The 22,256-nt window shown below is 42.9% G+C and overlaps 2 protein-coding genes and 1 long non-coding RNA gene across 6 annotated transcripts in view; 1 reads left to right on the top strand and 2 right to left on the bottom strand.

The window, feature by feature from the left end:
- The window catches only part of LOC108130175 (rho guanine nucleotide exchange factor 5), a 42,238-nt gene that overhangs the window by 2,649 nt on the left and 17,333 nt on the right, over positions 1-22,256 (top strand). For 3 of the 4 annotated variants that reach the window (XM_070279564.1, XM_070279565.1, XM_043214191.2), the window contains one exon: positions 2,628-4,245. In XM_070279564.1, coding sequence (XP_070135665.1) covers positions 2,653-4,245 — 1,593 coding nt within the window. In that variant the 5' untranslated portion in view covers positions 2,628-2,652. Of the gene's footprint in view, positions 1-2,484; positions 2,549-2,627; positions 4,246-22,256 lie in introns of those variants that run through there. The other variant, XM_070279566.1, reaches the window with a different exon arrangement.
- Positions 4,781-6,108, bottom strand: Ssk (smooth septate junction protein snakeskin). The gene is made up of 4 exons (XM_017248528.3): positions 5,953-6,108; positions 5,789-5,875; positions 5,378-5,574; positions 4,781-5,238 (listed from the first exon to the last, which is right to left on the bottom strand). Exons 2-4 carry the CDS (start codon positions 5,837-5,839, stop codon positions 4,998-5,000), a joined length of 489 nt encoding a protein of 162 aa, XP_017104017.1. The 5' UTR covers positions 5,840-5,875; positions 5,953-6,108; the 3' UTR covers positions 4,781-4,997.
- Positions 7,575-8,868, bottom strand: LOC138926236 (uncharacterized). The gene is made up of 3 exons (XR_011442647.1): positions 8,613-8,868; positions 7,899-8,088; positions 7,575-7,848 (listed from the first exon to the last, which is right to left on the bottom strand). It is a non-coding gene; the product is annotated as an uncharacterized lncRNA (long non-coding RNA).

Genomic DNA, 22,256 nt, shown 5'->3' with positions numbered 1-22,256 from the left:
AAGCCCTAAAACCCAAAGTTTACACTTGATATTAGCTGGCTAATCGACCTCCTAGATCCCTTCCCTTTGGGTTTCTGGCTTCTGTTTGCTTAAAATAGTACTTGTTTGGTCAGTCTGACCATCTGAAGCTCTCTCGTTACGCTATTGTTTCGATGGTTTTGAAGGTAAATTTGATCAGTCGATTGAAAAGTGAAGTCTGCATTCATAATGGACCGGGACATGAACTCGGAACAGAAGCAGCGATACCCAGTGGTAACGCAATACCCGATCGGGCTCAAGACCAAGTGAATCATACAATCAAATCTGGTTAGTGCTCCTCCACGCACAATGAAATTTGAAATCGCCACCGTAGCATAACGAAATAATCAAACGTAACCGAAATCGATATCGATATCCGAAGCAAGTGCAAGGCCAGATCGGATCGAGATAGTCGCCTAAGAGATCTCGACAGGACAGTGGTGGAGTGGAGTCTATATTTAACCACAATACTACAATACTTGTGGCAGGAACTCAAACAAACTGAGTGTTATTGATATTCTGATCATGGCTATAACCATGCGGTTTCGATCAGTAGTAGATACACCGAGAAAAGAATACTATACCTTATGATGCTTATTATTTTGTAAAAATATGAAATGTTTGCAGATTTAAGGCCATTTAAACGAGTTAACAGATATTCCTCTTTTAACAAAAGATTTGCGATCAGGGCCTTATAAACTATTCAGAGCACGTTTCGTCACTAATGTTTACAATGGTCAACACCATTTAAATCAGTTTGTTTGGGTTGGTTGGGTTGTAGATACATGTTCAGAGCTGGGAACAAAGGGCACTCAATGACATCACCTTAACATAGTTATTTTTGGCTAAAAGTGGGCAAGGATAATGTCATTAAACTATAAGGAGCTATGAATACGAATAAGACTGGTATTTGTACAACAATTATTAGAGATCTCTAGAGAGTTAAAAATAAACTTTGAGCTTCGACTGTAGAGCTCTAGTCGATTCTCAATTGAGAAGCTAACTTATAATTGGCCTCCACTTGACAAATATATGAGTAATGAATTCTGTTCGTTTTCGGGAAGCTCTACTGAAGTGCCACTGACATTGATAAAGTCAAGACGCCTGGGGGACTTATTCCCAAAAGGGTATTTGGTGATAAGATCGTTTCACAATTAATAGTTCCCTATAGACCTTAGACCAAACTTAGACCAAACTAAACCATAGATCTGTAAAAATAAGGCAAGTCATGGAACTAAAAATACAGATTACACAGAGACACCACCCGAAAGATTGTGCTATATGTAGCTGCAATCTATTGGATACATGGGTGGGTTAAAACGGAACCAAAACAATCTACCAACGAACCCAGAGCCCAACCAGAATGGCACAAAACCCCAAACGACGGGAACTCAGACAAGTGCGCTGCTTGTCTCTCCCAGTTACGTTTTTTTTTTTGCGTTTTTGGTTTCGAAATCTTATCACAGCACTGGCAACTGCCAGTTGACTGTTGTTTTTGAGCTTTGTTGGAAATAAAAATTGCCGTTGATAACATTTAGGCCGTCTCACTGTTGTGTCCCTCTTTGCTGGCCCGCCAGTCAGCCAGTCCCGTCCGGGAGCAGCCATGTAGCTCATTCCTTCCGCACATCTGTCAGTCGTTGCTTGGAGTGTCCCGGTTCGTCGTAAATTGGAATTGTGTCGAATAGAGTGCAGCCTGAAGAAGGGGTATGATATCTCCCAGTTGCGACTGTGTATCTTATGGCCAATATGGGCCACGTATCAGCAACTGCAAGTCTATGTACAAGAAAGTGTAGATTAAATGCAATATTGGCGTGGTTCGTGGCGAGAGCAGTGCTTTCGTTGCGGCGAGTGAAAGTCCCTCTTGTGTGGTATCCACTGTATACCAGATAATGGCTCTATACACGCGAATGATATATGCTCTCCCCCTCCTCGATTTGGCTGTATGGGTTCCCGTTTATCAATGTAACGAGTCGCTGCCGTCCTTTGGCGATGATAAATTGACAGATTGCACTTGTCCATCGCATATTCGTTTAGCACTCCGGAGCTTAGCACTCTGTCAGTATTTGAGATACCCCGGAGGTCACTGTCATTTTAGTGGGGCCTTCGATTTGATTTCCAGACAAGTATTCTGAGTAGCACTGGGTCTGGTTGCATTTTCCATTATTGTGATTTTCGATAGGGAGATACATACCACCTCGTGTCTAGATCTGTAATCCCTCCTTGAAAAGACACTCGAGAGATTAGGATCTTATACCATTATTTTGATGTTCTCATCGCTGGGCTGTCATTTATAGATAGTGTCTTTCAATCGATAGTAATCGATGAATGAAGTCTTGACTTGCGTAATATCTGGAAGAGTCAGTTGTAGACACTGTTCCAAGACTACATGCTTATTTGGTTTTCTTTTCTTTTCAATCGCAAAGTGAATAGCAGACCCACACCATAAAGACTTGGACGAAAGTCATTCAGAGAGAGAGAGAGTGCCAGATATCGATATTGCCAAAGTGGGGGCTTTGGGGACTTTTGATAGGCGAGCAGAGCAATAAAAGCTGACCGCGCATATTAGCCCGACTCTTAATCAGTTTATTAACACTGTCCTCCTTCCACAGGGGTTTGAAGTCCGCTGGCTTCGGCATGTATTCTAACAAGGAGACAAAGGCCGCCACAAAGGCGCACAAGAAGACCCAGAAGGTTAACAAGAAGCAGCAGCAGAAGCAGCCGATCCAACAGCCACAGAATCTACCAAACGGCAACAAGATGAAGTCACCGGGGAATGCGAAAAGTCCCCCCTCCAATATCAATAACAATAACAATAACAATAACCATGCCAACATCAACAACAACAATAACAGCCAAACCGTGACGAATAGCAATAGTAAGAATAGTACCACGGCACCGGGCAACGTAGTACAACAATTTTGGGAACACTACCAGGCCGAGAGGACGAGTCAGGCTCTGATCAATGGAGCCAACAGCCTTGCGGGAAACGAGAACGTGCCCAAGATGGAGCGATCCAATAGCTTCTCGTTGCGCAACAAGTTATCCAAGTTCATCAATCACCTGACGGGCAGCAAGGAGAACCTTTCGCGGATCGAAGACGACGGAGAATCCGGCCGGGTGCCCTACACGTTCACCCGCAGCCGTTCGATGATCCAGATGCGACGTCCCAACCGGCGAAGCTTCATCGAGCCGCAGTTGGAGCAGCTATCCGAGGAAGCGGAGAAGTCCGGGGATCTCACCTCGCCGGCATCGCCGCGCAAGACCTCGGTAGCGGATCTGCAGGAGAACTCTCCGATACCGCTGCGCAGGAGCGAACTTACGTCCTCCGTACGAACTCCGAAGCGTCGCCAATCCGCCCAGCCCTTCACATCGACGCCCCTGGATGACGTTCAGCCGCAGGCTCAGAGGAAGGCCTCCCTCATGTCGCTGAACAAGACGGAGCCCACGAATCCGCAGCTGAGCTTCCAGAAGAGGCGATCCAATACGCTGATAGCCTCCTTTAAGAGCACCTTTAGCGGCCTGACCGGGAGCAGTGGCGGGGCCGAGAAGAAGGAGAAGATGAACCCCAAGTGGAGTGCCTCGCTGCAGTCCTTGCAGGCCATCGACAACATGGTCAGCTACGCCAACATGTCCTTCATAGACTACGACAAGTTCAACGGCTACGAGAAGCAGCTGGAGCGTCAGCAGTCGCTGATGAGTCTGGCGGAGCAGCCTGCGCCCGCCGCCACCCAACTGCCACTGCCCGCCACCGTCTACACCCACTCCCATTCGCCCTCTCCGCTAGGTGATTCGCAACGCAACTCCCTCCACCTGGGCTCCTCCCTGGAAGAGTCTACCAGGACGGTAGTGATGCGGCGGCAGCAGAGCAAGAACTCCCTGGAGGGAGGCAGGAGCAAGACCTCCCTGGAGGGAGGCAGAAGCAAGACCTCCCTGGAGGGGAGAAACAGCATGGCTAGTCTGAACAGTGCCTTCAATCTGGACACGGACTACGAGCACAAACTGGACCGGAGGCACAATGTCTATCGGGAGAGCCTTGACTCGCGGACTCTCGAGTTGTTGAACTCACGATCCCGGAACTCCTTCATCCAGGACCAGGCGTTCTTCTTCGATGCCCTGAATCTGGAGGATGGCTCCGTGGGACAGAGGTGCGCCTTGTGCCGGAGCAGCAGTTTGCGGCAGCAGCAGGAACGGGACGCCGTGGATGGTCGGGGGAATCCAAAGAAACAGGTGAGTTTACTTCTATTTTTGTTATAATAGAACCGTATCATAAGTCAATATAGAGTGCATCGAGTACTGATGACCAATGTAAGGAATATGATTCACTATATAGCTTCCGGTTTATGGGTTTCCGTAAAGCCTTTTGATTTTCTCCGAAAAAGGCGCCATAGGGGTCTTGTCTCTTATCAAGAATGAGTATTATGTGATTACTACCTGGTGTGTCTACTATTTGCAAAGGTCTTCAGCAACTTAGACTACATATCTGTGTAAATAAAAGGGTCTTTGTGTCCAAAGAATATGACCTACTACTATGGTCTTTAAAGAAAGAATGAAAAGCCCAAAAAGAATCATATAAATCTCATAAATCTTTTAAAAATCAATTCACACTTTCTTATCCACAGTTCCTGCTTATCAGAATTATAAAATCGTGACTTTCTTTGCTTTATACTTTAAAACGTAAGCCCAGTTTCATTGAGATATCACATTTCCGATTTATGAATGGATAATATTATGTATAGTACTTCCCCAATTAAAGAAGGTATCGATGGCTTGGTCTTAACTATTTGTATTTGCCAAACTTGAGGTGTAAATAGTGATTGGAATAGTTAAAGAGTTAGTTAGTTATTTAAAGTACAACGACATGGGACCCTTACGATTGCGGATAAAAACTAATTTGAACTTAAATCAATCTTCTAAGTATTAGGAAAAATGTATAATGTGTTTATTCGGCGATTGCTGATCTCCACCTGAACGGACCTCCTCTACTGCGTGTAGTCGGTGTCGCCCTTGGAGTAGTGTATGCAGGCCAGAACGGTATCCAGCAGATACAGGGCACCCTCGATCACGCAGAGCGATCCCATGGCAATGCCCACCTGGCGTTCCGAGTTCACGTACAGGAATCCCTCGTCGGACATGTATCCCTTCCAGTAGTGGAGAGCCACTCCGCCCACGGCGATCCACATGATGGTGCCAACCACGTTCATGATGGTGTCACAGAGTTCTCTGAAAGAAGGACAAACGAGTTAGGGTCTATTTGGAAACTGATTGGCAGAGAAACCAGAACAATATTGCCATAAAAACCAAACAAACTGATAAGGAAGTTATAGCTCCATGTTGGCAATATAGTCAGTTCTGTACATACCCCTTGTGCTTGGTAGTTCCAAAGGCATAGGCAATCGTATGACATCCTGTGTAGATCAGGAATCCAACCATCACTCCAGAAGCCACAATTTCCGCATCCGCGCTCTTCTCCTCGTTCAAGTTCCAAGTGCCTCCGATACCCAGGAATTCTCCGCCATCGCCCCAACGATACAGAAAGATGATCACCAAGTTGATGATCTGCAAATAAGGATGTCGGAGAAGGATGTAATGAGGTCACGTACGAGCTCTAATGATTCACATTCCAGCCACGCCTTGCCGCACAACGCGGCGTATGAGTAATATTGCTAATACGCCCCGGGGCCTGATAAACGGCCGCTTATCAGCCAAGTTGTTGCGACTACCAATGGCTATTGGCCAATTTTCACAAAAAAAAACTAGTGATTCTCCTTACCAGCTTCAGGGCCTTGATGAAAATAGAACCAACTGTCTCCACGGACACCATTTTTTTCGTCAAATATTTAGATTTGTTGATCGTTTGCTGTAATTTGAAGGGAATATTTTAGAAAACACTGGTCTGGATGGGCTCTGGTCTCTATATCACTTTGGGCCACTCACAATCTGCTCTGTAATTCTCACGCGGAAACTACAACAAGTGATTCGTGTTCGTATCGTTGTCGGTCGTCGACTAAACTGAAATCATTAGTGGAAGCCAGTCAACCTGTTGCCCGTTTGTCGCCAAGAATTTGTAGCTTTTGCAATCGGAGCATACACGGTCAGAGATTAGATAGGGCCTTCTCCTCCTCCTCCCTAGCCACGATAACAGGTGCGATCCGAAATGGGTTACTAATTTCTGTTGACTCGTAGTGCTCGTAGAGAGATGCGCATGCGCCGGCCCCGCCCGCCTATCTTATCACTAGGTTTCCTTATCGTGGTTCGCCTTACAACGCTGCGATATCAGGTGCTCCGAGTACTGCTTTATGCGGTTTTGGGGTCGGGACTGAGGGCCTCCCTTAATCATGAAGTGGCGGCCACAAAGCCACAAACGTGAAAAACAAAAGCCCGGGGCTGTAAGAGGCCGGAAACTCATTTTCTTGCGTCACCATTGGATATGATTTTTGATGGTGGGGTGAGCCATAGGTCTGGTATTCCCTTCCTGATAGCGCCCCCTAGCTTTGTCGGATGCATCCCCAGACCTTGAGAATGAGTCGACCTTGTCACTATTTTCTGAATCGATAACTTGGACTCACTGTTGGACTTGGTCTGGCTGATAGAAAAGCTAATCTGCATTTCAATTAGCACTAGCCCTCCCCTGAGAGATTCAAGATTGAGATTTTGCATCTGGAACTTGAACCTAAACAATGCAAAATACATACAGATACATATAGGCTGTACATATAGATACTTTTTATAGTTCTATTATAGAGTTGAACTGTACCCCGTGCATCTGCATCTCTATAATGCATTTTATTTGAAATGTAAATATAAATCATAAGCTCTGAACATGAAACAGACATGACATCACACACTCTGTCTAGAGTTTCTTTTTTTATGACCTGTCATTGAGTGGCGTGTAAAAATATAGACACAGCCATTAACCCATGAATGTGTATTGTTGGGTATTATTGTGTATTATTGTACTTTTTCGAGGTATCTGTGGGGTTCATTCGCAAGCTGTGTAACCGCTAAAACGTGGGATTATACGGAAACTAAGAAACAACTTTAAATTGGTAGTTAAAACACCTTTTAGTTCTTAGCTTCAAAGAACTCTTTAGTCAAGGCTATCCACAAAAGAAGACCAAAATAGCCAAGGAATTTACTTTGAAATCAAGGCCAGAGGTGGTTCTTTCTTCTGGTTTATATTCAGATACTTTCCCCTTTCCTTTTCTGGTGTCCCCCTTCCGCAGTCCCACTCCATAGAGTCCCAGAAAGTATCTTTAATTTTGGAATTTGTCTCCTCTGAGCATTCTGGCGATGAATCACTCGCCACGAGAGGCAGAGATTCAGCACAAAAACCGGCATGCACCGTCACCACTACCACTGAGGCAAGTCGCTGTTGGAGCTCTCTCTCCCCATATGGGGAACGGAGCTCCACCAAGAGAGATCGCTTTAGAGTTAAGAGAGTTCCCCAAGTTTAATATCATCTATAATTAATATTTTTAAAGATTAATCAGTACTATTTAATATTAATAACTTAAACTATAAAATATCTCTAAGACTTTATGTAACCTTGAAAAAACTAAGCTTGAAAATGGCTAAAAAGTTAGCACAGCTTTTGGGTTTCATAGCAGCCAGAGCTTGAGAGTGCCAATAGAAATGACACTTATATGGCAGTGACTTGCGTGTAAGTGAGAGGCTTAAACAGCGGCTTACAGCAACAACAACAACTAGTCCCAATGTAACTCACATATGAGTGTTCCACAGCCTTCTGGGGAGTACTTACCTTCCTTATTAGTACTACCTGGCGTCACTGAGCTGTGACTGCGTAAGCGTATTCAAAATCCAAGCTGTCCACTGTGGGTGGATTAAAATTAATTCGCAGACTTGACCGCAGCCTGACTCACAGCAGAATCATCTCGATGAGCACATGTATTGGGGGAGAGCTTTTCCATTTTGTTTTGATTACCATTTGATTTTTTCGCCGGCTGCGTTGTTGCTTTTTATGAATGAAAGTGCCGTTTGTTTACCTTTGCGCCTCTGAGTATGCGCACCTCAAAGCTCTCTCGCCAAGAGAGAGAGACTCACACACACATACTGTAAGGAGAGAGAGAGAAAGTGGGTGAGAGTTTCCGAGTTTCTTATCACTCGAGTTCTAAACATACATAATCACAGGCGAAAAGTTTTCGAAACTTGAATAATTGTTTTGAACTAATATGCTGTTGCCACAAAATGATTTACGGAAACTTGTTCTACAGTTGCATATTCAATTAATTAAAGCAACCATCTTGTTTTGTAAACAAATTTTTATTCATTTTTATTGACAATTTTAAGATGGGCGGAAGTTTATTTGACATAAATTTTATGACATTTGCTCAACGCCTGCATTCATATTCATAGAAGAGACAAACAACTCAGGGAAGATAAATAGGGTCAATATTTGCAGTTTTAATGATTAAATTTCTTAGTTTTAGTTATTAATTTGTTTATTTTTTTAAAGAAAAGACTTTAATAAATTATTGTTCGAATTTTTTCCAAAACTGGCTTCAAACTGGTGTCCTGCGTTTATGCCTTTTTGTGTAAAATTAAAAAATGTTTATTAAACATTTCTTAAAATATACCTTTATAACAAATACTGCTTCTAAAAAAAATCATAAATCTATTCGTGCACTTGTGTATATTACTGGCTTGTTTACGCAGACCTATTGCCGAGAACCCCATCTTCGGGCTGTTATCCTTATCAGGCGGCAGCGACTGTTTTTTCAGCTTTCTCTGCAAGCCAGCCAGGCTTCGTTGTCCTTTAAACGAACGGATGGTGACGCGACGGCCTCAGTTCGTCGGCAGCCGTCCCACAGTGCGGATGACCCAAACCGGAGGAGCAGTCCGCGAACCGACGACCTCCGAACTGCGACCTGCCGCCGGTCACAGACTTTAGTTTCGTTTGGTCGCCAGCGCGTTTATAGACGCGGGCGCGTTTCCAGCTTTCAGCGATTTAAAACGCTGGAAGGCTATCGTGTGGTGTTGGTGGTGCTGCTGCTGTAATTCCGGCAACAAACAAACAAAATAAACAAGCCAGCAAGAGTTACATGACAGAAGTGAAGCCGCCTGCCTCGTTCAATAACAAATCAATTGAAATATGTATACTCGTCGTAGGTCTGGATGCAGCTACGGTAAACAAAAATTGAATACGAGTATATGATTGTTTGCTTGCAAATATTGGGTTCGTTACCGAGACCCATTTTTTGCCTACAGTGATTTTTTAAAACTATGTGACAGTGCTAAGTCCTTTCAGTTGCAACCCAAAAGTGCCGAAATATCTCTTCGGGCTTTATTTTTCCATCACAAGTAAGCCATTTTATTCAATTTAATATTCCCATATTAAATAATTTTTTGAAAGAGATTTTAAAGCGAATCACACACTTCCTTGCTGGAAAACATTTGGCCAATGCCCTTGATTTTAACGATGGCTTTGATGGCTTTTAAAGGTCACTAGATGTTAGCAAAGAGTAGATTACAAAAACTTAAAAAAATACTTCCCTCACAAACACTTTTTTTTTGCTATTTAAAATTTATGCAGAATATAATATCTTATTAAACATTTATGGACATAAAGATTATCATCTAAAGTGGCCATAAATAAATTTTAAATGAAACCATTGAAACTATTTCATTATTTATGAATATGTGGTAACTGTCTCTGCTATCAGAGATAAAATATTTAAATTTAAATGCTATTTTATATAAAGAAATAAAAAAAAAGGGAAAAGCGTTTCTTAATCTTTGAAACATCCTCCTTTGTTTACCGACACGCCTTTTAATTCCTTAAGGATCTGAGCAAATCCTTAATTCCCCTTAACTCGAAAGACCCGAAAAACGTATTAAAGGAATGCCACATTAAATTTATACTCTGGTGTTATCATCTCCCAGCTGTGGCATAAGGACTTGTCCCGCAAGGAATCGCTCCTGGCATTTATTTCCCAGCCTTCGACGACAGAGATTTGTGAATTTGTAATGCTTAACATACTTTTGGGCGCAAGAGTACTAGATACTAGATAAATGTAATCATGGCACAGCGTTTGCTTTATTGAAAACACAAAAGCAATAGAAACATGGCACTCTGGAAGGTGTGGGAGTGATGATGTGCCTCCTGGCCTCTCCTGCTTTTTCTTTGTTACCCGCTCCGAAACCTTCAAATATGCATAAACTAATTTTGGCTTATGCAACATACTATACTTTTTCGGCACGGCCCACGGCATTGAGGCTGTTCGCCATTGAGCTCCGAAGCTCTGGAGGAGCTCTGTTATAATATTCATTACCTAGCCAGCCCATATGTGCGCCGTTTTGGCCAACTCCCCCGCCATTGCCCCACCTCTTGGTGAAACATTTAAATGCTAATAAATTTCGTTTATGAGCCAGAGCCTCGCTGGACACTCGGGCACTTGAAAAAATGTCTCTGGAACATAGAAAATATTGTTTTCTAAGATCAGAAAGTTAGATTTTCTATAGTTTTTAATATCTTTAATAAAATATAGTGTTAAAGTAGTCTTTAATATTAGAATGAAGGTGATCAAGTGTATAGAGATACTTGGGAATTTTTTTGAAGATTCAGAAGCTTACTTTACGATTTGACCAAAAATCGACCAGGTTTTTGGTTTATATTCTATACTATATGTTAGTAAACTCTCTATTATTTTAGGACAATATTTTTTTGAGTGCATATGTTTGGAGCAGTCCCCAATGACGTCCGTGCGCTTCGTGCTCGTGACGTCCGGATGCCCAAAAAAAAGGTGCAAAGTCAGGTGTGGGGCTGGCAAGAAATGGCGGTCCTGCTTAAGGAATCCACGTCTCCGTGGCTTCTCCGCCGGCATTCGAAGTAGCTACGGGAAATGATTTATGGCTGCTCCACCGCTGAGGCTCTGCCTGGCCAATTCCATTGGTTTGTTTGGTCATCCGCTGCTCCGTGCCAACAAAAATAGCTTCAAGATTTGTCGAATGTGTCGGCTGCTGAATATTTGGATGCCATTTTTATTTTTTTCATGTATTTTTTTCCTGGCTGCGTGTCGTGGATGCCTTTGAGCGTCATAAATCAATTTTAATGTGAAAATTATTGCCGCATACTTTTGGGTTGTTGTCGGGAATTTTTCATAAACAAAACCCAACAGGAATTTGTGTGAAGAATGTAGGATGCAGGAGGAGCTGGATATCCTGGCGCACATGTGACACCTTGAATCTGTCGCCCAGTCTGTCCTTACCAAATAAAATGAGGCAATTTATTTTAAATGTCTCTTAACAAGACATTTGGTGTTCTTCAAAATTTTATACTTAATTGCTGATTACTTAAACTTAATGTTAAACAATCAGTGTCCTTTATTTAAGAGTTTTATTTCTTTTTAAGTTGAATGTCCTTGAAATCCTTCTTTTTAAGGCGAAACGAGCCCAGAATTTAAATGTAAGTTGTAAGGAGACCTTGACAAATTATCTGGTTATTTACGAGGCCGAAATTTCCTCTCAAGATAACAGAAACAACTCGATGCAAACTTTTGCAACGAAACCTCCCAGACGCCTTTGAACGCCATTTTCGTTTTGCTTTTTGGCCTTCTTGGGAAAAATTATTGCTTTTTTCCTCCGTCTCTGCCAGAAAAATAAATATATAAAAGTTCAGAGTATTGAGAAACTTAAACGAATGCACTCTTATGTCGAGGAAATTAAAAGAACTGGACATTAAATTCTTAATTCGAAATGTATAAGCAAGAAAGTGGTATTCCCTTTGCAAAGGGAATTTTTAAATAAAATCCTAAGTGCAACAAGATGTTCCATTTCCACCATGATATACTTATATAAAAGTTTGCACCTCATCGCCCAACATGGCCATTTTTCCAAATAGCTTAACATAAAGTTCTTAAGCTCCGTCAAGAGTTTATTCCAGTTGTTGTATCTATCCTAAGACTTTCAATTTCAGCGTACGTGGCACCTTAACTTTTCTGCTTTTTTAGCAAAAAAAAAAAAAAACAAAAAAGGAGGAACCAAACTTTAAAGCTATCAATTAAGGAATCGAAAATTTATAACCAGAATTGGGTAGCATAAAATTGGTTAAGTTTTCGGGTAGAAAGTAGAACACGTTTTCGGTTTCCAGTGAAGCATATAATGGGTCCAAGAAATTTGTTAGTTGCTTGGCTTAAAGTGAAGTCTCCTGCCACTCGACTTTAAATACTTAAAGTTCGATAAACAAAGGGAATCTCTCAACAAGAGTCCTGGCACAAAGCCATTGCAGAGCCATTTCTCGAATTAATCTCCTTGGAATGTTTCCTAGCCCAGCGTGGAGTTCAACTAGGTGGGCTTTGAAACAGACAAGGACGTTGGCAGACGTGGATGTCGGGCAGAAGTAGCTCTGAAAACCAATTTGGTCATTATCTGAACACATAAATCAAAGTCAGTGCAATTAGCGCCCAGGTAGAAGTCCATTTTAAAATTAATTAAACCGAAAACAAATCCACAAAACGAACCGCACGAAGCCCACACAGTGACTCCGAGACGCATACGGAAACGGACAAGGATGCGGTAATAGCGAACAACGATGGCGACCGGGACGGTGGATACCACAAACCAAACAGTCCTACATTACCGATGAAAATTGAACACTATTTTCCGGAAGCTATAGTACGGGGGGCATTGGGCCAGTGAAGGGGAAAGTGACTGGCGAATTACAAACAAGGACCACGATGGATTTCCCTTTAAAATCTGGTTGTTCGGTTTCACATTCAATTGGCGATGCCACAGAACATATATTTAATTAACGGGGAAGTACCTTTAATTGAAAAAAAGAGCTCGTTTATTAACATATCATTAAACTGAAGGGCCTTTTTGTCTGCAACTGATATATCCAGCAGGCCAAGTACTTTGCATATGAAAAACATTTGCTAAATATATGAGTAGGGATTAAGAATTTTCAATTAAATATATTAAAGCTGTATGTGATGAAAAGAAGGTGAATCCTTGCGAAGGACTCGACGATTATCTTTCGGTTCGACTGGAATTGAAATCTAGTTTTAATCAATATAAATCACTAGGCTGGCGGCTTTCGATGGGCGCGTCAGGGGCATAGATTTCGTGTTCGCTGAATGCGAAGTGATTTATGCACTATTGGTCTGGCGGACGTCAGAGGTGGGTCACCCACTAAGCCACCCACCCATCGACCGCCCACTATCTGCCGCCGCCACTCTTTCGTAATTACTGCCGGTCGGTCCGGTTTAGTTCGGTTTGGTTTAGATCGGAGAATTCTGTTCAGTGTGGTGGTCTGTGTCGGTTCTTAATTTGATTTGTGTCCTGGGTGCGGCGATGCAGGTTTGCTTTGCTGCTTTTCGGCCACCGACCAGGTGGGAATGGACGGGGCGGGGGGTTCGACAGGATGGAGGTGCGGCTTGCCAGGACAATGGTCACTGATTGTGCGGCGTCTACTGCATAGTTGGCTGGCTTGGGAATTTTGGGATTTTTCGTAAAAGCCTCTCAGCCATGTGAAAAATAATAATTAAATTCTATAAAACTTGAAGCTATTTGAAACTTGTTCTCAGCAGTTATGTTAGTTGTTTGTTTGTTTAATTAATTTAATAAAAACACTAAACCCAGCCAAGCATCAAGAGTTTGAAATAAAATAAGTTTGGCATTAAAAATTAAAGTCCAAACTCTGAATTTGGAGCTGACGTCGTTTTTTTTGTATTTTTTGAAATTGTGGCTAAATTACTTTCACCCCTCAATTAGCATTCTCAAAATAAAAACCCGAAACCCGATAATGTCCAAGGGCTTGTCGAGTGGGATGGGGGGACTACTATATATCTTTAGCCCCGATGAGTGCGACGTCAAAAAGTTAAGGCTAATTAGCATGATGTGGATCAACAAGCGGGTAATAGCATCAAGAATTTAATATTCCCGGCGAGAGTGAGTGCCCCATCCGGGGGCGGATGGCAAGTCTGAAATGTCTGTTCATTGGGGCCTGTCGTTGCTTTTTTCCTTTCCGTGGACGCGTCGGTCTCGTGTTTTCACCAGATTGAATGTTAAAGTTCCGTCATTCCGCCACCGCCCGAGGAGCACTGCGACACCCACTTTGTAGCCAATTGGGGTCAGTGGAGATAGCAGGCAGCCGCGACAGGATTTTCTTTTTTTTACAAAATGGTATTTGCACTTTGAAAAATAATAGAGGTGGTAGAGCGTGATATAACAAGAGAACTTGTTCTTCTATTCATGGAGAGATATTATTAATTATTTTTGTGATTTACTTTTAAACTTGTAACATTTTCTTCAAGTGTCTCAATCTGTGTCCCCTCGGCAGCTTCTTGTTTATCAAATTTATTTAGCAAATGGACTTCAAGGCACTTTCCCTTTGTTCTGTCAGCTGGTTTTGGATCAAAATGTTTGCTTTGAAACGGAAACTGAGCTTGAGTGGCGCATCTCGGTGGCCCCATTGCCACATTGCCACTCAGACAATAAAGGATAACCGCAAATGTCCTGTGAAGCGAAGCGTGCCAGAATGAGCCAAGCATGCGTCATTTTCCGCTCGCTTAATGAAACGTCGCCAACAAGCCATACGGCAGCGGCGGAGATGAAACTGTTAGATATCCTTACAATCCTTGGGCTAGGACTCCCCAAAAAAATACCCAGAAAATCCCCCCCCATAATGTTGAACTATTTCTTCAGCACACACACACACGCGTGTATATCGATGCTATATCCTCAATCTCGCCTTCCGTCTCCGTTTGATCCTTTCGAAGAGGCCATTCTCGGATTGTTGTAAATAATTGCCGGCACTTGAGAGTCCGTCCTGGTCGTCCTGGCCTCTTGTAGGCCCGAAATGGCCAACAAAGGAGGCATTGTCCTGAATGTGTGTGTGGGCCAGGGTGCTTGAGTGTGTCGCCATTAACAGTTTTGGGTCCTGCCAGAGTGTGTGAGTGTGTGTCGGTGGACGGGAAACGGAAACCAAATCAGGCTGACAAAGCCTTTCGAGCAACAAATGGAATAATGGAAATCAAATGTAAAATTCTGCAGAATGGTGAATGGAATGCCGTCGTAAACGGCAATTTGCCTGAATAAATACTATATTCGCAAGTGTCATTGAGTTGCCTTCTGGCCAAAAAGACAATAGGGTCAATATGTATATTCTGAAAGTGTGGTAATATCAAGGATAATCCGGTTGAATGGGGGCGGAGAAGAGCCTGGCCCTGTTCATCTGTTAATTACAGCCGCCGTAAGGACAATTGTCTGCCATTGATTAAAACTGGAGGAGGCACTCTGGGTGCTCCCCAGAAAATAATAAGCGAGAATGTCATTAAAAGTTTCCAAATTCAAGTGAGCAAAGACGAAACTCAAACATGTACTATATGTTTGCACACGAGTTGGTGTGCTCACAAAGGACACACAAAAATGTCCTCCATAATTGTAAGTGCTTAATCAACGTAACGTAAAGTGTCACTCCAGTTTTCATCACTTTTCCCGACTATCCATATAACACGATAAAGTTTTCATTGCGTCCCATCAGATGCAAATTGTCTGAGACATTCGATGAGGGGCCTAATCGAATCAATTAGGATGTCCTATTTGCGCCCCGAATGAGGCCTGTATGCCATTAACGGGAAATATCCACAAAAGGCCACCATAACTTAATGATTACATAACCTATTAGTCGAGAACTATCAGGATATTAACTATTTATTACGATTATTTATAAAAAATTTCTTCGAGTGCTGCCAGGACATACATGGATGAATGTATATGCGTTAGAGTGAGGTGGCTGGAATTTGCCATTAATTAGTCTGCAGGTGTCGTTGGCCAAAAGAAGAAGGAGCAGTCGACGCACAAAAGGTGGCAAAAGATGGCCTGAAAGAATTGGCCTGAATGGCCTGGGTGGTTGGACGCTTAATGTGGGGCATTGGGCGGAAGCGTGGCCGGCTCATAAAAATTGGCAAACAATGGAAACTTTCGTCGAAGGACGCGCCAAGCCAAAACGACAGTGCGTGAGCAAATGTGTTGGCTCTAAAAAAACACAGAAGGTGGAAAAAAAGGACGAGCTGGAGGCAATGTTCGAGCACGATTTACGTAAATTTTTATTACAATAATAACGCCCGGGCGAAAATACAAACCAACGCGCGCGCGAAATATATTTAATGAAAGAAACCACAGCGATCGATTCGTGTATTGGCCGGGCCAAAAGGACTTCTGTGGCCGAGGAGAAGGGGAAGCGGAATGCACGAGGACGAGCCCTAATGATGACACATTCTGGGATGGCGGACGGAGGACGGAGGGCGTTGGTGGGGAAAAGTCGACCCCCAGGGCAACCAGAACGAACCAGTTGCCTGCCGAGTATTTCCCAAATGACGTAAGAAGTTGCAAAAGGACTGCGCGCCAAACTGGCACGGATCAATAATCGATGTGTAAAAAGTCAGTCAGACTGTATAAACGGAATAGGACCTCATTAGAGCTTCTACATGATTCTATGGAGGACTAATAGTAGAGTCTATAAGTGAAAGAATTGGCAGATTTATCAACAAAATAATGATAGTATTTATATATAAAAATCACCACTGTGATTCGCCCCCAAAAATCCTGAAATATTTCTGAAATCTGAAATGAAATATTTTCCATAAAGCAATATAAATATTATTCCAATTTGGTCATCCATGACATTTCAAAAATATGCATATGCATCTCGTTGATTAATTTTTATGAAATTCTTGTCAGACCGAAAATGGGGTTTTTATTTCTCATTCACAGTTGAGTAAATCCAAAAATGGCAGTTGAACTTTAACCTGGCATTCAATCGGAGTTCCAAGAACTGAGAAACTACCTGTATTTATTACAATTTCAATGTAACAATGGGCTGGACTTGATTCCTTGGAAGTCTACCCCTTGGCAGGCACGTTTCGCAGGTGCGAATTACGTAAATTTATGCGGAAATCATTTGATTTGTGGATAGTTTGGGAAACTTTCAGTTCGCACATAATTCATTAAGCCCGGGCCGGAGTTGGCCCCGTTTCGTTTCGTTTGGGCCATTCTTGGCTGTCATTCTCGACGAAAACTAAATGTGGCCTAAGCCGGGTCGAGTTTTGGGAACTGTCACATATGTGTGTACGTGTCAGATGGGAATCCGGCTCGCTCAGGTTCAGGTTGTGGACAGCAATCAGCTCCGGATGGCTGACTCATCCAGATCCAATATAGCCGCGATGTCCTCAACTAAGTTGGGGACTTTTTTCTGTCAAACTTTAGCTTTTTTTAAGGAGGTTTTTTCCAGAAGGGACTTGCTAGTACCTTTAATAATATTTATTATTTTTAAGATTTATAATCCCCTTTTAAAAGCCTGCCATCACTGCCAACCAAAATAAAGTCTGACTTTGGAGTAGAAAGAAATTAATTTGACGTCTCAGAACCGGATTCGTTTGACTGGCCATCGACATCGGTAGCATATTAAAGCACCTGGCACACGAATGATGAAAAAAAGACACCGATTTGAAAGTGAACCGTTCTCCGGACGATGTCTTGGACGATGTCATTGCCATTTAGGTGGCAAACTCGGGGGTCGAAATGGCGTTTATGTGTTTGCATGTCAGGCTCGTCTTCTTGTCGTCGTCGTCGTCGTCGAAGGGAGCGATGGGCGGTGATGGGAGTGGCTTGGCATGTTGCATGTAGCATGTAGCAACAGTGACATGGGTGGGAGGTGGGCATCAGCCAGACATCAGCTCAGTAACGGCTAGCAACAAAGTCCGTACACGTATCCTTCGAAAATTTGTGTTGATTTGCTTTTGCAACAATTTATTAGGCAAACAACTGCAACTATACTCCCGCAGGGCAGCCAAGAACGCAAAGATATATACATACGATCGTGTATGTGAATATGCAATGAACTTTTAGATTGGCATAAAGCCCACATGGGTTCAAATAAGCCATACAGATGTGGTCAAAATAATAGTTTTCAAAGGTCTTGGAACTAGGGCTAGTATTAACCATTTAATGTAAAGGTATTAGGAGTCTGCCAGGTGTCTGTTGTACACTTTATAGTATTATTAAGCTTTTAAACTATAGAACCCTTATACTTTTGTTAACAATTGCTTTTTATATGCAAGTGTTTAAGCCACGTTCCTGTTTGCCATAACAGTTGGTTGGCAATTGGTTCAGAAATTGGTTCATGTTTCGCACGTTTGTGCGAAAATCTTTCAAGAGCTTAACTAACTCCCCAGAGAAGGGACGAGGGAAACTGCTAATAGTTTCCGTTTCTGTCACGCAAATGCAATAAGCTCTTTTTGTATCAAAAAAAAAAAGAATACAAAGAGTTCCAAATACCCAAGTTATACAATGTTAAGCCTTTAAAGTTGAAATCAAAAATTTCTTGCCCATCAAAGTCCCTAATTATCCTTGCGTGCCGCTTTCCCTCGACTTTAGTGGCCGTAAAATCTGTTTGTTCGAAAAGCAATGCAGCGCACACGGAAAGTGTATCCTTGTATCCTTATAGCCTTACAGCCGTGCTGGTGGTGGTTGGCCCTTATCTGGCGCCTCCGTTCCGTTCCGCTCCGGTGTCCAGCTCCCCCGGTTCCTGGCCTGGCATGGTCTGGCCTGGCCTGGGTCTTTGGCTTCCCCTGGAGTCCTTGCTTCTTATCAAACGCCAATCAAAATGGTGCACGCGGTCGAGAACGGCAGATGCCACGTGTCGGGCTATTTAGCATGGAAATTTGCTTTGTGGCGGCATCGGCAGCGGCTATAACCAGGACACAATGCACGGGAACGGACTACAGGACCTGGGAGGACCACCGGACTGTTATAGAAGTTACATAAAGACTTCAAGGTAACACCGGCAAGCAGCTCAGAGCAGCAGAGCCCAGGACACAAAACACGCAAACGAAGCATTTAAATCGATTTCGCTGGAGGAGTGCGGGAGGTGGCGGCCCGCCACTGGAGTAGCTTGTTTATAGCTCCTGCGAATTTATCTGACTGTTTTGCCGTTATTTATGGACGGGCCCGGACCCTACCCAATACCAGACCAGAACAGGCCAGGCCAGACCGGGGTGGTCAACGATCGCCGGCGTGTGGCTCGCTTACTTTTAATAATGGCCACTGCATTGGGGTTAAAGCCACTCGAAAGTAGGTCCATTCATTTGGCCAATTTGGAAATTTTTAGTGGCCCCGTTTGTGGCAGAATTATGCCGGAAGTGTGGGAGTTTTGGGAGTTTGGGGAGGGGTATCCCCACCCTTTAAATCAAATCTAAATTGCAAAAGTCAAGTATGGCCATGAATAAAACTTTGACTTTATTAGAGCCGATGTTCCCATTTGTAAAAGTTTATGAAAACATTAAAAGTTACATGTTTGTAGTGGTTAGGGCTTTGTTTTACTACTTTAAAGCCAATGAATTAAAATACACTCTACAATGTGTAGTTAGATAGGAATTAAAATGATAAGCCTGTCCTTTCCATGCATTTGGTACAAGTTTAGGAAGATTATGAGATCAAAATCAGATCCTAGATTCCGTGATCCTTGAGCCTAGATTTTGATGTATACTAATGGAGAATCTATTCCTAGAACCTTTTTTTCGGTATTCCGCTTTAGAATTAAATGATTATTGGTTGAGATATAACCTTTAATGTAAGCCATATTGTCTCGGGCATGCGTTCTTCGTAGTTTTTAAAGAGGATCTTCTGGAAAATTTAATAAAAATTCCACAAAATATTTTGTTGCTGGATTTGGATGTAGTTTTGTGGAGAACCTATCCACCATTCCTTTCAGGTATTCTTCTGCTAAAGAATGGGCTGTCTTTTGGGTAGATATAGCCTTCGCTGGGAACCATATTTTCTCTCGCATGTCCATATTGTCTCTTTCTCAAGGAGCACGCCAAACAATTCGTAGAACTATAAATAGCACCTGCCATTAAAAAAATTGTTCTTAAATCAAAAAGAAACATCCTTTAAATTCCAAACTTTTAAATTTAAAAAAAAATTGGGTGGTCATAGTGCAGAACTTTGGCAAAAATCCATACTCTCCGCCCCCCAATTTCCGACATGGGGAACTCATTCAATTGCCAAACGATTATCTCCGGCCTCATCAAACACATCTGCACATCGGATTCCGGCCCTGACATCAGACCCAGACCCAGACCAGGACCCGGGCCAGGACTCGAACCTCGAACCCGGACCAGAGGAGCCAGAAGCCAATGCGAATGCGAATGCGAGCTGCCTGCAAATGAGCGGCGTTTGTTTGCGGTCGTCTGCGGATGAATCTCCGGTACGGGTATGAGTGCTGGGACAGGTCCTGAGCCCCTGCCATTCACTCGGACACACGGACGGATGGATTTGTATGCTGGCTGGATGGCTAGATGGCTGGCGGGTATATATTCAATCTTTGCTCTGCGGGCAGACTCGCACACTTCCGACGACGCTGTGCACTCGACTGGATTTATCGACAGGACCTCACATGGACGGACGGGCAACCGGGCAGCTGGGCGGGGAAACTATCCCAGGTAGAGCCTAATCGCATTCTGCCAAAAACCATTCGCCACTTGACGAGCCTAGTTCTGGGCCTCCTCCCCAAAAAACAAAAAAAAAAATCGAAACTGCACCACAACAAAAGCCAAGTGGAAAACAAACTGCCGCATTGTCATTGAAATTGTTGGCCGACTTTTTCCCTCTGTGTTCTTTTTAGTTTTTTCGGTTTTATCGCAGGGCCTGGTCCTAGTTCTGGGTTTTTGCTTTCGAGGTTTGCTGTTTTTCCCCCACATTTTTCTATACGAGGTACTCTTCAGCTATAAGGGTATATTGTTGGCTACAGTTTGGTTTCTGGCTTAAACTTTGAGAAACTTAACAAGTTTGATTGTTGTTTGTTGCCAAAGTATTGGTCTGTCTTGAGGGATTAAAAGGAAAGATTTGTCAGAGTGATATAACATATCAATATAAGATAAACTTTATTATTATTTGTAGCTGAAAATCAAAGACATAATCTGCTGCAGAGACTGTCAGGTATCCTTAAGGTCTTGGCATTTCTAGCGTATTTACAAACTTTCTTTTTTTTTTTGGCTTGGCGCCCTTCTGTCATCAGACAGACCGCCCCCGCTATAGAGCCATTGTTCAGGCCACATCGGGAACTATAAATCAACAAATTTGACAGCAGAATGTGCAAAGTGGTAAACAAAAAACGGCTTGGGAAGCAGTTGCAAGCCAAGGACAAAAGCCAGAGGGTGGATTGCACTGGGGAATCGGGCTAGTCGACTAGTGGCTCTCTAGTCACTTCTGTCAGAGTCCTGCCAACCAGATGGCTGTCTGCTGTCTACTGCCTTGGTGTTCTGGCTGATGCTGTTGGCCATTATTGGTGGTAATCAAGCGTGATTAATTGAATTGAAATTGAATTTTTGTTTTTTGCATAACATTTCAGGGGCGTTCTGTGGGTGGGTCCCCCAGCCACATGGGGATTATATGGAAATGGGTTTGCTTGATGAGAGCACTGAGATTTGTTTATTCCATTATTACACACTATAGCTCAACGCCTTTCTTGTTGCTATTATTTATAGGTCTTAAGCAATTTATGAATGCAAATGAGAGCTTGAAGCTTGTGGATGATTAAAACTTAATCAACATAATTAACACCTTGACTTGAACAAACAGAAAGATGTTGAAACATCCTTTAGGAGCTGAATAATTTAATGGAGTTATGTATAGGCTTTTAAACTTGTATTGTCTAGAATTCTATAGACTTTCTTATAAACCAATTCTTCTGTTTACTTCATTAAATTATTCTCCTTTTTTTTCTGTGCCAGTTGGTTGAGAAATTTAAAAGTTTATTATCCTTCTTCTACCAGAACCCCTCCGTAGAAAGAACGTCAGCTGTCTTGAATGGCTGTTGCTACTCGTACCTTCCACGTGCAATGAGTAATCTGACTACGGGCCGCACGCCAGCCAAGTAGCCCGTAATTGTGTTGTGGCTTCTCCAGCTGTGGGTCTCCGGGTCTCTGGGTCTTCGTGCCAACTCTTGTTGACTTTAGTGTACTCGGAAGAACACGATACTGGGCTTGATACAAGCGTGAGATAAACTTTTCAGCGACTATTGTACAAACAATTTCCTATAAAATAAGATATAAGGTTCTCGATTTAAGGCACTTTCCCAAATGAAGTCAAAGAATTTTTGGTTATATATAGATATGTGTATATATCTGACTTTTCACTAACCTCCCCTCACCTGTGTTCTGTCTCTTTCAAGGTAACGACTCGAATCCAGATGATATATTGCATCGATGCCTCTCGTGCAG

This window comes from Drosophila bipectinata, chromosome 3L (genome assembly GCF_030179905.1).
Source record: "Drosophila bipectinata strain 14024-0381.07 chromosome 3L, DbipHiC1v2, whole genome shotgun sequence".
In the NCBI taxonomy this organism is placed as follows: Eukaryota; Metazoa; Arthropoda; class Insecta; order Diptera; family Drosophilidae; genus Drosophila; species Drosophila bipectinata.
The sequence above is the reverse complement of the archived record's forward strand: the minus strand, read 5'-3'. Positions and strand labels throughout refer to the sequence as shown.